Raw genomic sequence first — 13868 nt, 5'->3', positions numbered from 1 at the left:
CTATGAGCAGGGTCCCTGACCTTTGGCAACATTTTACATGGGTAAAAAGGAAACCAAACAAGCAGCAAATGTTTACTGTCCTGAAAATAGATATAACAGGGCCACTAATGAGATACTTTCCCCATTTCACCAGGAATGGTAAATTTTGGTCCTTCTGTAAGTTATTTTGGGAGGCAAATTAATTACTTGTTTTCTGCAGTGATTACTGCCAGATGGATCATGAAGCAGCATGTGTGTAGGTGTGTGTTCCTATCTTCTGAGAACTGAGAGACCTGGCTTCTAATTGGGTTCTGCTACCAATCAGCCCCCAGGTCTCTGGCGCTCAGCAGCTTCATCTGTAGATGGAGGTCAGTAGCAACTGCTTTCATCACTTTACAGGCCTGTTGTGAGGATTAAATATTTATGAGATCATTTGTAAATGTGAAATATATCATACAAAAGCAGGCTATTGTGGTGGTTCACTGCCCACCGGGGCAGAGACTATCTCAACCAAGACTACAAATATTACTTGATTCTTTTCCTTTCCCTGAGCCTCAAAAATATTTGGGTCCACAATTAAGTGGAAGGAGGCATGAATTCCTGGGAGTGCAGTGAGAATGAGAAGAATGAAATTAGTTTTCTGCATGAACACAGCTTGCATTTGTCTTGCTTGCATTTATATGACATATATAGAACAAGAAAGGGGGGACTCCACCATTCAGTCTGTCTTTGCAAATTACATCTTCGATGGTGACAAAAAGATTATCTGCCACGCAAGTGCCCTGGGACAGCCTATGTTTCCTCTCACTAGGTAACAGTTTAGCCCAGAACAAGATCTACTCATTGCTTGTGGCTGTTACAGCAGAACATGCTTAAAATACCTACAGCAAAAGGAAGGAAGGGGACAAGGGCCTCCAATTTATAACGTGAATTAGTTTCGCAGGAACATCATAAACATTTGTCCTTGGGCTTTACGAAAAAGGAGTTTTAATCAAAAAGTAAAAAAAAAGTAAAAACAAAACAAAGTGAAACAAAACAAAGCCATCGGTTTTAATCCTTTGGAGAATCAAGGGAAAGGATTTGCCGACTCATGTTGTGATTCCATTTCCTACACTGCAGGGGTAGAGCAGGAGGGGTCTAAAGGCAGTCTAAGTCCTGTCTTTTCATCCAAGGCTTCCAAGTTAACAGATAAAGACAGGACAGTGTTGCCATAGGTATGAATGGAATGGCACTAAGGGGGCCGGAGGATTGGCCCTGGGCCACATTTGAAGGTCTCTCTCTTACATCGCGAGGCATTCAAATTCTAACAGACCCTGTCATACATTCTTCCCAGGAGAGCACAAGTGGCATAGTAAACACCAAACCACAGAAAAGACGTGGGCTACCAGCCCTTCTGGAAAGACAGGAGGATTGATTTCCTGGGTGTGGCGACCTGAGGAAGAAGGCCAGGGAAAGACTAGGAGCCCAGCCCTCCGCTGGGAGGAATGCAGACACACCACGGGCCTTTGTCTCTGGGGCCAGAGCACATAGGAGGCTGGGCACACAGCCGGCCAGGTGCCTGCTGAGGGTGGCACTGTCTGCAGAGCCAGACAACCCTAAGAGCACTGGTCTTGAAGGAACCCGGGAGCGCTCGGTAAACACTGAGCTCCCTGGGGGAAGGGGGCTGTGCAAGAGAACAGACTAAGAGAAGTCAAGTCCAGCCTCGGTCTGCAGATGGAACAGCCCAGGACAGGGAAGGGGGCGGACATGGGACGGGCCCTTTTCCTTTACCCTCCAGACTTCTGTGTCTAGTTTGACATTGGCTTTTTTTTTTTTTTTTTTTTCTGTACTGCATTCATTTTGCAACTATTTTGTTGCTGCTTTCTTTCTTGGGAAAGTTGGCAGGTAACAACCTGAACCCAGGAAAGGAAGTTTGTTGGAGTCAGACATCTCCTAGGACCATCCACCAAAGATGGAAGGAAATTCATACCAAAGGGATGTCCCCAACGTCTATTGACATCTGTGCCCTAAGTCTGAAGTCTCACGTCATGTCCTGTTACCACTAAGCTGCTAAAGCAGAAGGGAGCTGGGTCGGGGGAGGGGAGGGAAGGGAAGTAAGGACCAGGAGGAGGAAGGTTGCTTCAGAGAAGAGTTTAGAGGTGGAGATGGAGATAGAAGGCTATCGGCAAACTCCAGTGTCTCACACAAATCTGCTTCTGGACTTCTTAGTTAGGAGGCAGGTTGTAAACATCTTCAGAACACTCCTGAATTTCTAGGTTAATTAGCATAAGCTCTAAAATATGTGCCACTTATAGCAAGCCACTTGCTATAAGTGGCACATATTTTAGAGCTCTAAAATATGTGCCACTTATCTTGCTATAAGTTTTTACAAAACTGAAAGCAATCTAATGACAAATAAAACTACAATCTGAGTGTACGCCACATGCTGAGTGTTACAGGCCAGTTTCCAGAAAATCTCTCCAGAAAAAAAAGAACTGCTGGCTCTGACCACTTAGATCTAAGACATGAGAATTACAGAACTCAGATCCTTAGAACCAAAGTAACTTTAGGAGTCAAGTGGTCCAAGTCTTGGATTTACATATATATTTTTAATGCTTGTACTTAAAGAAAAAACTGAGGCTCAAAGAAATTGAGTGAGTTGCCCAAGGTCACCTAGCTATGATTTCCAGATCCAAGAGTAAATCCCTGATTTCTTATCCCCTGGAGCCCTTTTCATTAAAACACATGAAGGCTCTCCTCCCCACTCCCTCAAGCCAATGTAATGGGTAGGGTTTATGATATTAAGGAATAACAGAGAGAGAAGTTTAGAACAGGGTAGAGTTTCAGAGGTTACATGCCACTCCTTTTACCTGTGAAATGAAGATAGTCTCAAAGAGGCTAAACGATCTGTCCAAAATCACTCAGGAATCAGTGACATAGCTGAGCCTGGAGCTTCTTGATTCTTGTCCAGGGACCCTCCTCCTTCTCAAATCTCCCTCCAGTGTCTGGTGGTATCTCAGGTAAAACCACACCAGAGCTCCAGCCTTCACCAGGATGATACTTGTGTAATTTCCCAGATTTACTGGACTGGTGGCCCCCCCAAAGATATATCCACATCAAATCTCTGGAACCTGTGAATGTTTGGAGAAAGGGTCTTTACAGATGTAATTAAGCTAAGGATCTTGAGAGGAGGGAATCATCCTGAATGATCCGGGTGGACCTCAAATCCAATGACAAGTGACCTTCTAAAAGAAAGGCAGAGGGAGGTTTGACACAGAGAGGAGAGGACACAGAGGGGAAGGCTCTGTGGAGATGGACACAGGGATGAGGGTTATGTAGCCACAGCCACTAGGAGCTGGAAGAGGCAAGGAAGGCTCCTCCCCTAGCCTTTGGAGGGAGCACAGCCCCTGCCAACACCTCAGTTTGGGACTTGTGGCCTCCAGAACTGAGACAATAATTTTCTGCGGTTTTAAGCCATCATTGTTACAAAAGACACAGGGATCTAATAATACATTTATAATCTCTATGGATAAAATCAATCAGAAACATAACAAAAAAAATCAAAGATTACAGAACGGATAGGCAAACTGTGGTACATCCATACAATGGAATATTATTCAGCCTGAAAAAGGAAGGAAATACTGTCACATGCTACAACATGGATGAACCTTGAGGACATTATACTAAGTGAAATAAGCCCATCAGTGGAAAACACAAATACTGTATGATTTCACCTATATGAGACACTCAGTAGTCAAATTCATAGAGACAGAAAGTAGAGTGGTCACTGCCAAGGACTGTGGGGAGAGGGGAATGGGGAGTTACTGTCTAATAAGTACAGATTTCAAAGTCATAAAGAGTTATGGAGGTGGACGGTGGTGATGGCTGCACAACATTATGAATCTATGTAATACACTGAACTGTACACTTAAAAATGGTTAAGATGGTACATTTTATGTTATGTGGATTTTACCATAATGTTAAAAACAGAAAAAAAAAACCACCCCCAAAAGCAAGGATTACAGTATTTACAACAAATCCAGAATCATCATGCTTTACCTACAGTGGGTCAGAGAATAAAAGGCAGAGGGAGGAGGGCAGAGTTTTGTGCTGGGAACCCAGCCAGGCTGACTCACGAGCTGTCACATGTCAGCTGTTCACTGTGCAGGACATTTTTCTAGATCACACACCCATCTGAGGGGGATGGCACGCCCACTGGGTGGGTCTTGAATCTGCCCGGAACCCCGCTGCAACCTGCTCCCAGAAGCCCCACCTCTGCGGGTCTGTGTGGAAAGCGTCCCAGGCTTCATCCTCATCAATGGCCCCCACAGAGGCCTGAAGCCAATTGGGTGAGGGGCCCTCGCAGCCCCTGCAAACACTGGGATACTCGGGCCTCCAGGGAGAAAACAGAGTAAGCAGATGTGTCTTCAAAACAGCATGTTCTTGCATCTAGTTTTACTGTAGAGATTCCTTCCTACAGCTGGTGAACTAAATCTGAAGATAATCAACACCCCTCACCAGCCCTTTTGCCTCCCCAACTCTTCTCGGGGGACATAGTCCCACGTTTGGCCTGAAGAGATAGTTGCTTCCATCCACGCTGTCTACAAATGCGGTGCTCAAGCTGGGGGCTGCGTTCACTGTCTTCCCGCCTCTCTTGCTATAGCTAAACATCTTGGAAATAGTTCTGGTGTTTTAGTTATTTGTTTATTATTGAATTAGAATCGACATACAATATTCTATTAGTTCTAGGAGTACAACATAGTGATTCGGTATTTTTACACATGGTTCATCACAGTAAGTCTACACTCCATCTTGTTTTAAAATGAAATTTCCTAATTGCTCCCAACTCTACAGGTTTATTTCAGACCTGTGCAGCAGATCAAACTTGGGAAGCCAAGGAAATGCTGTAAGGCCCCACTCAGGGCTCCTCACTGTGTGGAGGGACGAGGGGCACATTCAGAGGACAGGCGAGGACTACTGTACTTTGTGTCTTGGGATGAGACTGCTGGGCTTTAAGCTACCCTCTGGATGGGTCACATGCATCTTCTCCAATAGCTTTCCTAGCGATGTGCATCACCCTGGGCCCCAAAGCCAGCCTTGAAGTGTCCTTGGGCTGGCAATAAAAGCCTTATTGGAAAGGCCATGAAAACTCCTCCTCGCCCCCCGGCTGTGTGTGTGTGGTGGTGGGCATCTACTTCTCAGGTGTCACTCCAGCTAGTGCCACCACTGTTTGGTGTCCAAAGCTCTCCTAACTGGCCTCCCTGTCTCCACCATTTTTTTAAAAAATTGAGGTGAAATTCACATAACATAAAATTAACCATTTTAAAGGGAACAATTCCGTGACATTTAGGACATTCACAAGGTTGTGCAACCACCACCTCTACCTAGTTCCAAGACATTTTCATCGCCCCAAGGGGGTACCAATAAGCAGCTACTCCCCATCCCCCGTCCCTACCCCCAACTCCAGGCAACCACCAACCTGCTTTCTCTCCCTATGGGTCGATCTCCTCTGGATATTTCATCTAAATGGAAGCATACAGTGTGTGGTCTTTCATGACCGGCTTCTACCACTTGGCGTAATGTTTTCAAGGTTCATGCATGTTGTAGCCTGTGTCAGAACTCCTTCCTTTTAAAGGCTGAACGATATTCCATTGTCTATATATACTACATTGTGTTTATCCATCCATCCATGGACTCCTGGGCTGTCTTCCCTTCTGCCTGGTGGGAGCAGAGCTGCCGTGAACATGGGGGCACACGCATGCATTTGAGGACACCCACCTATTCTTCACACAACAGTCTGATCCAGCCACATGACACTCTAGCCACGATCACTTCAACGCTTCGCACCACTCTTAGGGTAAAGCCAAACTCCTGAATGTGACTTTCGAGGTCCTCATGCTCGGGCCCCTCCCATTCCTCCAGCATCATCTCTCTCAGCCGTGCTCCTGCCCAAGTGACTTTGTTTCTTGGGTGTGCTGTGCTTGTGCTTGCCTCTGAGCCTCTGCCATTGCTGTTCCTTCTTCCCGAAACACCCTTCCCCTGAGTCAGAGGCAACCGCATTGACAACACACACTTCCTTATCTCCCAAATCCAATTAGCTGGACTAGGTCTCAGCACAGAGCCAACGTCAGCCCCCCTCTGCACTTCACGGACAGGAAGACACTGCAGAGCTTGCTGTGGGATTAGGAAGGCTACCCCGAACTTGGTGAAATCCCACAGAAGCTGCCCAGTGTACACCTTGGGGGACTCTCGGATTCAGTCCTGGGTCCCTGAAACATACCCTGCTGGGAAGTTTGAATGAGGTGAAGTGGATTCAGTGCCCTGGTGTCTGCTGAAGCGATGTGACAAGTTGTTCAGCTACCTTCCAAGGACTCCACCGGGCGTCCTGACTCACCTCTGCTCAGCGCACGTTCTCCGCCCTGAGACGCGGGACGGGTGTGAGGCAATCTCTACTTCTTCCATGGGAGTTGCTAACACCCCACAGGCCTACGAGAAGCCAGGCAGTGACTCTCTGACCTCTGGCCTCATGTCCACAGGTGGCCCCGGCCCAGGAGGAGCTCGGCTCAGCCCAGGGGCAGAAGCTGGTGGGGCCGCTGCTGAGAAAGCAGGAACCACGCTCCCTGGTGCGAGGCAGTCACACCTGAACCTGACAGGCTTTGGCTCAGCCTGGACCACAGGGCGTTCTGGGTCACACAGGATGTGGTTCTCTAAGGGTGGGGAAGTCTACGCCCTCACCTCCAATGACTCTTTCTTCTCTTAGCTTCAATGTGGAGCCTCTGCTCCCTGAGTCTGTACGCTCCCACGTGTACACACAAGGGCGCACACGTGTACACGCACACACGGACACGCGGGCACACAGACGCACCTGTGTACCACCCACACACATGGCTCTAGCACGCTCTTCATTTCCTATTTTCTAACTTCTAAAAAAAAGAACAGTTTAATATAACCTTTCCTACTACATAATTCCTAACAGACTCTTTTTCATTCTTTTTTTCCCTCAAATTCCCCATCCTTCCAATTTCCACACGAGCACTCAGTAGGCACTACCTGAGAAGACAGCACCACACAGTAGGTCTCTAAGCGATTTGTCATCTACAACTACTCTTTCCTCCACATGTGAGAAAAAGATGGGAAAAAATGGGAAAAGAGACCCCCGTGTATTTTCCAGGGCCTTGAGGAAGATGACGGGAGCTTTGAGGGAAGCCCATCTGTCACTTACCTCCAGGACCTTGCCAGTAATAAACTGGTGGCAGGCTTCACATTTCACCCCGAAGAGCCCCTGGTAGTCCTTTTCGCAGTACGGAGCGCCATCCCTGCAGGACAAAGAGTGTCAGCTCCCGAGAAGGCAGAGGGCAGGAAAGACACCCAGACCCCATTTCTCTCCGCCCTCCCGCACAGAACGGTAGCAGAAGCTGTTTCTCTCCCACCCAGCACTCACATGTCTGGAGACCTGGTCAGACAGGGTCAAAGCCCATAAAACCAAATGATCCAGGGAGAACGCTGAGGTTCTCCAAGCCACGTGGAAATAACAGCCAAAGGGTTATGGCTGCTGATTCCTGGACCGCCTCAGACCTAACTAGCAAAAACCTGGAGTCTCTCTCTCTTGCAGCACCAGGCCAGATGGGCTTCAGCTGTGGTCCCAGGGTCCCTCTTCCTCATCCCCCACCAGCTCACTGACTCATATGCCAGAGCCTCCCTACAGCATGGAGATGCCATCCCCTTAACCCTCAGGGGCCTTAGGGGTCCAGGGCCTCTCATTCAGCCTCCTGCAAGCAACCTCCTTCATTTCCCTCAGGACACAGTGAAAAATATCATGTTCTATGTGTGCCACCGCATGGAAGAGTTAAAACATGCCACTTCAGACAGCCCAGTTACCCAGCGCTGCACAGCCGTCAGTGTTAAAGGCCGAGCATTTCTCTCTTCTTGCTTTGGCTGTGCATGAGACTCACCTGTGCAGTTTCTCCCTGGTGTTTGCTTCACCCCAGACCTGCAGAATTGGATTTCTAGGGGGTGGGGCCTAAGCTACTTCTTTTGTTTGTTTCACTATATTCCTGCGTTAAATTCATTAAAATTTTTTTTGAATAGGTGCTTGGTTGGAGACCATTTTTTAAAGTGGATAGAGGACAATTTTCCCTCACTGCTACTGGACCCTCCCCCCACTCCATGCTCATTCTTTCCGCCTTAATTTTTTTTTTTTTTGGCCTGGTTGCACGGCATGTGGAATCTTAATTCCCTGACCAGGGATCAAACCCCGCACCCACTGCAGTGGAAGTGCGGAGTCTTAACCACTGGACCACCGAGGAAGTCCCTCCTCCTTAATTTGAAAGGTAACCACTGTAACTAGTTTTTGCAGGTTACATTAAACAAAAACAAAAACTTCACCTGCTTTATTATCTACACCAGCATCTGACTCTAATGAACCTATTCCCTGGTGGTCCTAACGGGCTCTGTGCCTAGACCCTGAGTGGTTTTTTTTTGGGGGGGGGGTGTCTACAAATATGTCTGAGACCTGGAAGGAGGGTAAAGGTTTACTAGTTCCAAATAGGAAAAAAAAATTAGCAAAAGTAAAATTACTAAATGCTTAATTGGTTACAACATACAGCCTACCGTTATGTCAACTTCATTAATTGTTACATTAGGCAATGATGAATATTTCATTAAACTTATAGTAGGCAACAACAGAAGAATAAAATTCTCTTCAAAAGTTTTTATAGCAAAAAGTTCATATTGATTGTGGGATGTGAATGTCTTTCATTATGTCTGATGGGATGGGGTGGAGTCTCGGAGAGCAGGGCCTACAGAGGGCCCAAGACGGCCCCACCCCTGCTGAAAGCATCCACACCCAGGGCCCCAGTCTTACTTGCTGATGTACTCCCCGGTGAGGACCTTCCCGCAGGACTTGCATTTAAAGCAACCCAAGTGCCACTGCTTTTCCAGAGCCAGAAGCGCCTGCCCATTCTTGATATCTCGTCCACAGCCAGCACAATCTGGAAAAAAGCAGCCACCAGTGGTTACTCCACGTTTGTTTTGCTAAATCCAAGCATGCAGGCCTGCTCTGAACCCCAGTGTGCACCCATCACACCCTCAATAAATATTTACTTAAGTACAGTTTCATTCCGCGTTCTCTCCCTGCACGAAACCTTCCCCAGCAGACTCGCAGGCCCCATCCTCACACAGGATGGGAATGTCATAAACCTTCGTGGATCCAAGGGCATGGAGGTCCTTCATCAGTTTATTTCCTTGGGGGTGATTTAAATACCCTCTGAGCTCCAGCCGGCCCAGAGAATATTTAATTATAGCGTCTTGGCTGTGATTTTAAGAAAGCTCTCATCGGCCTTTATTAATTGAGGGCACATGTGAGTAGCTAAGCACCCCATGCTGGATGCCTCTCTAACACTATGTATGGGACTCTTGGAAGGCTGCCCGTAAGTCTCATTTTTGTAAACAGGACTCTACTTCCTTATCAGTCTAAACCAGACTTTCGAAGATTTGTGATCATCAATTAAATGGCTCTTAATTCCTTAGCTTTCAATTCTCCGTGACAGGCTCCTGTGAAGCAGATAGAGGAGAAAGTGTTTCTTCATGGTAAAGAGTGTGGGCCCTGGAATGAGACGACCTGGTTCCGCACCCCAGCTCATGTTGGCTGGCCACGTGACCCAGGCCGGTTCTCCCCTTTTCTAAGTCTTGGTTTCCTCATATGAAAGCCAGGATGCTATTAGTGCCTGTCTCAAGTTCTCTGATGAGGAATCAATGAAATAAAGGACTTAGAGCTCTATAAACATTTGCTATTATTACAATTGCCCTTATTCTGATTATTAAAAACATAGTTGTTAGGGAAATGGAATATTTAAGAGAACCCAGAAGGATGTACAGGCGTACCCCATTTTATTGTGTTTCACTTTATTGTGCTTCAAATATGATGCGAATTGAAGGTTTGTGGCAACCTTACCTCAATCAAGTCTATTGGCGCCATCTTTTCAAAAACATTTGCTCACTTCGTGTCTCTGTGTCATTTTGGTAATTCTCCCAATTTTTCAAACTTTTTCATTATTATTATGTTTGTTATGGTGATCTGTGATCAGTGACCTTTGATATTCCCGCTAAGACTCGTTGAAGGCTCAGATGATGGTTAGCATTTTTCAGCAATAAGGTATTTTTCTAATTCAGGTATGTACATTGCTTTTTTACACATAATGTTTTGCACACTTAATAGACTACAGAATGGTGTAAATATAACTTCCATACGCACTGGGGAACGAAAAAAGTTCATGTGACTCATTTTATTGCTGTATTTGCTTTATTGTGGTGGTCTAGAACTGATCCCACCGAATAGGCAGTATCTCCGAGGTCTGCCTGTAAATTGGTACAACCTTTCTGTAAAGCAATTTCTGTAAAATCAACGTACCTGAGAAAGTGAAAGAAAGCACTGTTGGCACGTTGCTCATGATGTCCCCAACTGATCATAAAAAACACTCACGGAATAAAGAAATGTGCAGGCAGGGCCTCTCGGTACACAAAACGATTACACACCCCCCTTTTCTGACCACATCTGTGACTGCTGCTCCTGTACTAAGAATGACATTTCTAGCCTAACTTGAATTCTCTCTCCTTCTAGAAAAACTTCCCTAACAGTACCCAGCACAAGCCCAAATCCTATAAAAAGTTCCTCTAAATGTCATCCAGAGATAGCTCACAATTCTTCTCGTTTTCTCCCTTGCTGTGGTTTGTTAAGTACACTTGACTTTTTTTTTTATTGACTACAGGTGTGCTTCTGGTGACCTCTGGTTAGTGGGTATTTACATAACCTTTATATTCAGCAATTTCATGTCTAAGATTTTATTCTACAAATAAATTTGCAAAAGAATGTGCATGTGAGTGTATGTGTATGTCCATCCCCTGAAGAATATATATTCATCCTCTACCACATTTTTGTAACAATAAAACTGAAAATAGCCTATGTGGACATTAATGAGAAACTGGTTACATTGATTACAGTATGGTCAATAATGGAATACTACATACCACTGAAACGAATGAGGTAGATTTGTGTGCTGACATGGAAAGATGTCCAAAATAGATTGAGTTAAAAAAAAAAGCAAGCTGTGCACAACATAAGCTCATATTTTTTTATCACGAGAATGTAAAAAAATGCTGAGCAAAATATTTATGAAGTTAAAAGTATATCTACTATACAAGTTATGAATATTGCAGATTAGAATTTCTTTAAGTATAGCCCATTATAAGCTGAGTGTGTATTATATGGTCACAAAGCGTCACATATTTTTTTAAAAGCTGGGGTTTATACGATTCCCAGCAACTCACCAAAAATCTTTCAAAGGGGACCACTCATCTGGTAGTTTACTATAAAGATAAAAATGGGGCTTCCCTGGTGGCGCAGTGGTTGAGAGTCTGCCTGCCAATGCAGGGGACACGGGTTCGAGCCCTGGTCTGGGAAGATCCCACATGCTGCGGAGCAGCTGGGCCCGTGAGCCACAATTACTGAGCCTACGCGTCTGGAGCCTGTGCTCCGCAACAAGAGAGGCCACGATAGTGAGAGGCCCCTGCTTGCCGCAACTGGAGAAAGCCCTCGCACAGAAACGAAGACCCAACACAGAAGTGGCAGGTTTTAATCCAAGCGAAGTGAAAATTTTCTTCATTCTTCTGATTAGATTATGCCCACTAGGTGGCAATAAGGATTTAAAATAATAAGGAAGATGCTGGTTGGTAGAATTTTTAAAGCAGAAAATAAACTTTAGAGATGGGTTTTCAATTCTACAACTGAAGACAGTCAGGCTCAAGAAGGTCGGTGGGGCTGTTTGGTATCTCCCCTGCATAGCACTGGGGTTGAGGGAGATCAAAGGTGCGGGGACGGCGAGAGGGCTGGCTTTAGGATTAGGAAGACTTGGGCTCTAACTCGGAAAAATTATTCTCTCTGACCCCTCATTTCTTCATCTGGGAAATGCTGACCCACTTCTCAGGTTGCTGCGAGGAAGAAGAGAAACTCTGCATCGTGAAGTGCTTCGTATAACACTTAGAATGCTTGGTACCTCTTGGGCGCTCCACGTGGTTCCCCTTTCCTTGGTAGGGGCCGATGGGACTAGAAACCAGGTTTCTTGATTCTCTCTTGCTCTTTTTATAAGCACATTAATGCCCAGATACCCCAGAGCTCTGACAGCAGCTGAGACAATTTGAGTGCAATAATGACCTCTCTGATCATTCTGCACTGAGGGCTTTGGTGAACCAGGCATCGTGTGAGCATTTTATAGACATGGCATAGTTGTTTTGAAACAGTAGTTGTTTTTCACAATCTTTATTATTCCTCACAGTCATGGAGTCAAAGTGCCTTGCAGTCTGGAAGCCTCTGACCTCACAGGTGGTGTCCTGAACCTCTCAGATCCTCCACGCCCTGCAGTGTTCCACGGAGGGCACATGTTCTACAACTGATCTTGATTATGTTTCATGAAGAAGCATTCACCGAGTGTGACCACCTAGAGCCAGCCAGCTGGTGAAACTGGGCTGGACGTAAAGGCTGGGGATGAGGCTCCTTCATCCCAAACCTTAAGACATAAATCAAGCAAATCAACAAAGATGGCCTCCTGGAAAGTAGGATACTGGCCCAGCTGATTCAAAGTATTCCAGTGTATTCCACAGAGGTTACGCATTCGTTCCTCTCTGGACAAAACTTTATACTCTCCTTAATCCTGATGTCACGCTGGGGAAAGTGTAAAAGATGCTGAGATAAAAAGATTTGTGCTGATGGTTTGTGTCTCCTATGCTCATTCCGACTAAGCTCTTTTATAAAGAACAAAATGTCCTCGTCTCTATCTTCATGTTTTTCAGCTGTTGAGAAAATTGTTTCCACATCACTGAAGCAGCTGCTGATAAATATAGAAAGCTGGTGATTGGCACTGGAATTACTGCCAAAGTCAGAAATAGGTGAATATGGAGCAGCATCAAGGAAATCAAACCCTCTAGCAACTCGCTGGTCTTCTATCAGGGACGCACAGCGACCAAATGTGAAAACAGAAGAAAACTACAACAGCCTTAAACACTCTGCCCCCAAGCCTTTCATTCTTGGCACCAGGAGCCAAGAGAAAAGCAGGGATTTGGCTACTTATGTCCAAGTTAAACTAATATCCATGTACACACCTGGTTCCATATTTACATCATTTTGTTCAAAGTTAATAAATATCCTTGAGAATAGGGATCCTGTCTGTCTCCTTTAATCTCTCCCTCTCTCTTTTTTTTTTTTCTTTTTTGGCATAGGGCCATGGACACCTGGGCTTCAAAAGTACTTAAGTTGAAGAAGGTGACAAATGGCTCTCTGGAAGGAAACCTGTGTTCTCATGATGCTAAGAAAGATGTCATCACTTGGGCTGCCTTTAAGGTCCTGTCAGCCTGGATACCTATGTTCTTTTTAAGAACGATTTCTGCCTTCCTAGAATTTCCCATTTGGAAAGCGTAAGAGCCAAAAAGATGTCTTACTCTGTGAAGATGATTTTCTGGAACAGAAGGCTGAGAAATGGAGCTACAGAAAAGGGAACTTCGTGGTAACTGAATTCCCAATCATCCCTGCCTTCCCAGGCTTCTGTCATGCCTAGAACCATCAGTGGAGGTGGAAGCTGCCATTCACAGTAGCCACCCATCTGCGACCAAAGCTTCTAGAATATGGAATGGGACTTTTCCTAGTGTCTTGAAATTTTGGGCTATGTATCATCTTAGAGCTGAAAACAATGATGATAAATTTTCCATCTTCCAGAGCAGGTGGCTAGGAATATCCTTGCCGGATTTACCAAAAGATAGTAGAATCTACCTGATGACTCTCAACCCCTACTGTCTCCCTACCTCTGAAATCAGAAATTCACAAAGGCATAGAGGAGAGTGGGCAGGGAGCTGTCCACACAGCA

The 13868-nt window shown here is 45.6% G+C and overlaps 1 protein-coding gene across 1 annotated transcript in view; it reads right to left on the bottom strand.

Annotated features, from left to right (window-relative positions):
- ABLIM1 (actin binding LIM protein 1) overlaps positions 1 to 13868 on the bottom strand; it is a 182280-nt gene that overhangs the window by 91371 nt on the left and 77041 nt on the right. The window contains exons 5-6 of the mRNA XM_061191323.1: positions 8822 to 8948; positions 7181 to 7274 (exon numbers count right to left, since the gene is read on the bottom strand). Of these exons, the coding sequence (XP_061047306.1) occupies positions 7181 to 7274; positions 8822 to 8948 (221 nt within the window). The remainder of the gene's footprint in view (positions 1 to 7180; positions 7275 to 8821; positions 8949 to 13868) is intronic.

This window comes from Eubalaena glacialis, chromosome 1, assembly GCF_028564815.1.
Source record: "Eubalaena glacialis isolate mEubGla1 chromosome 1, mEubGla1.1.hap2.+ XY, whole genome shotgun sequence".
NCBI lineage: Eukaryota > Metazoa > Chordata > Mammalia > Artiodactyla > Balaenidae > Eubalaena > Eubalaena glacialis.
Note: the sequence above shows the minus strand (reverse complement) of the source record. Positions and strands in the feature narration are given on the sequence as shown.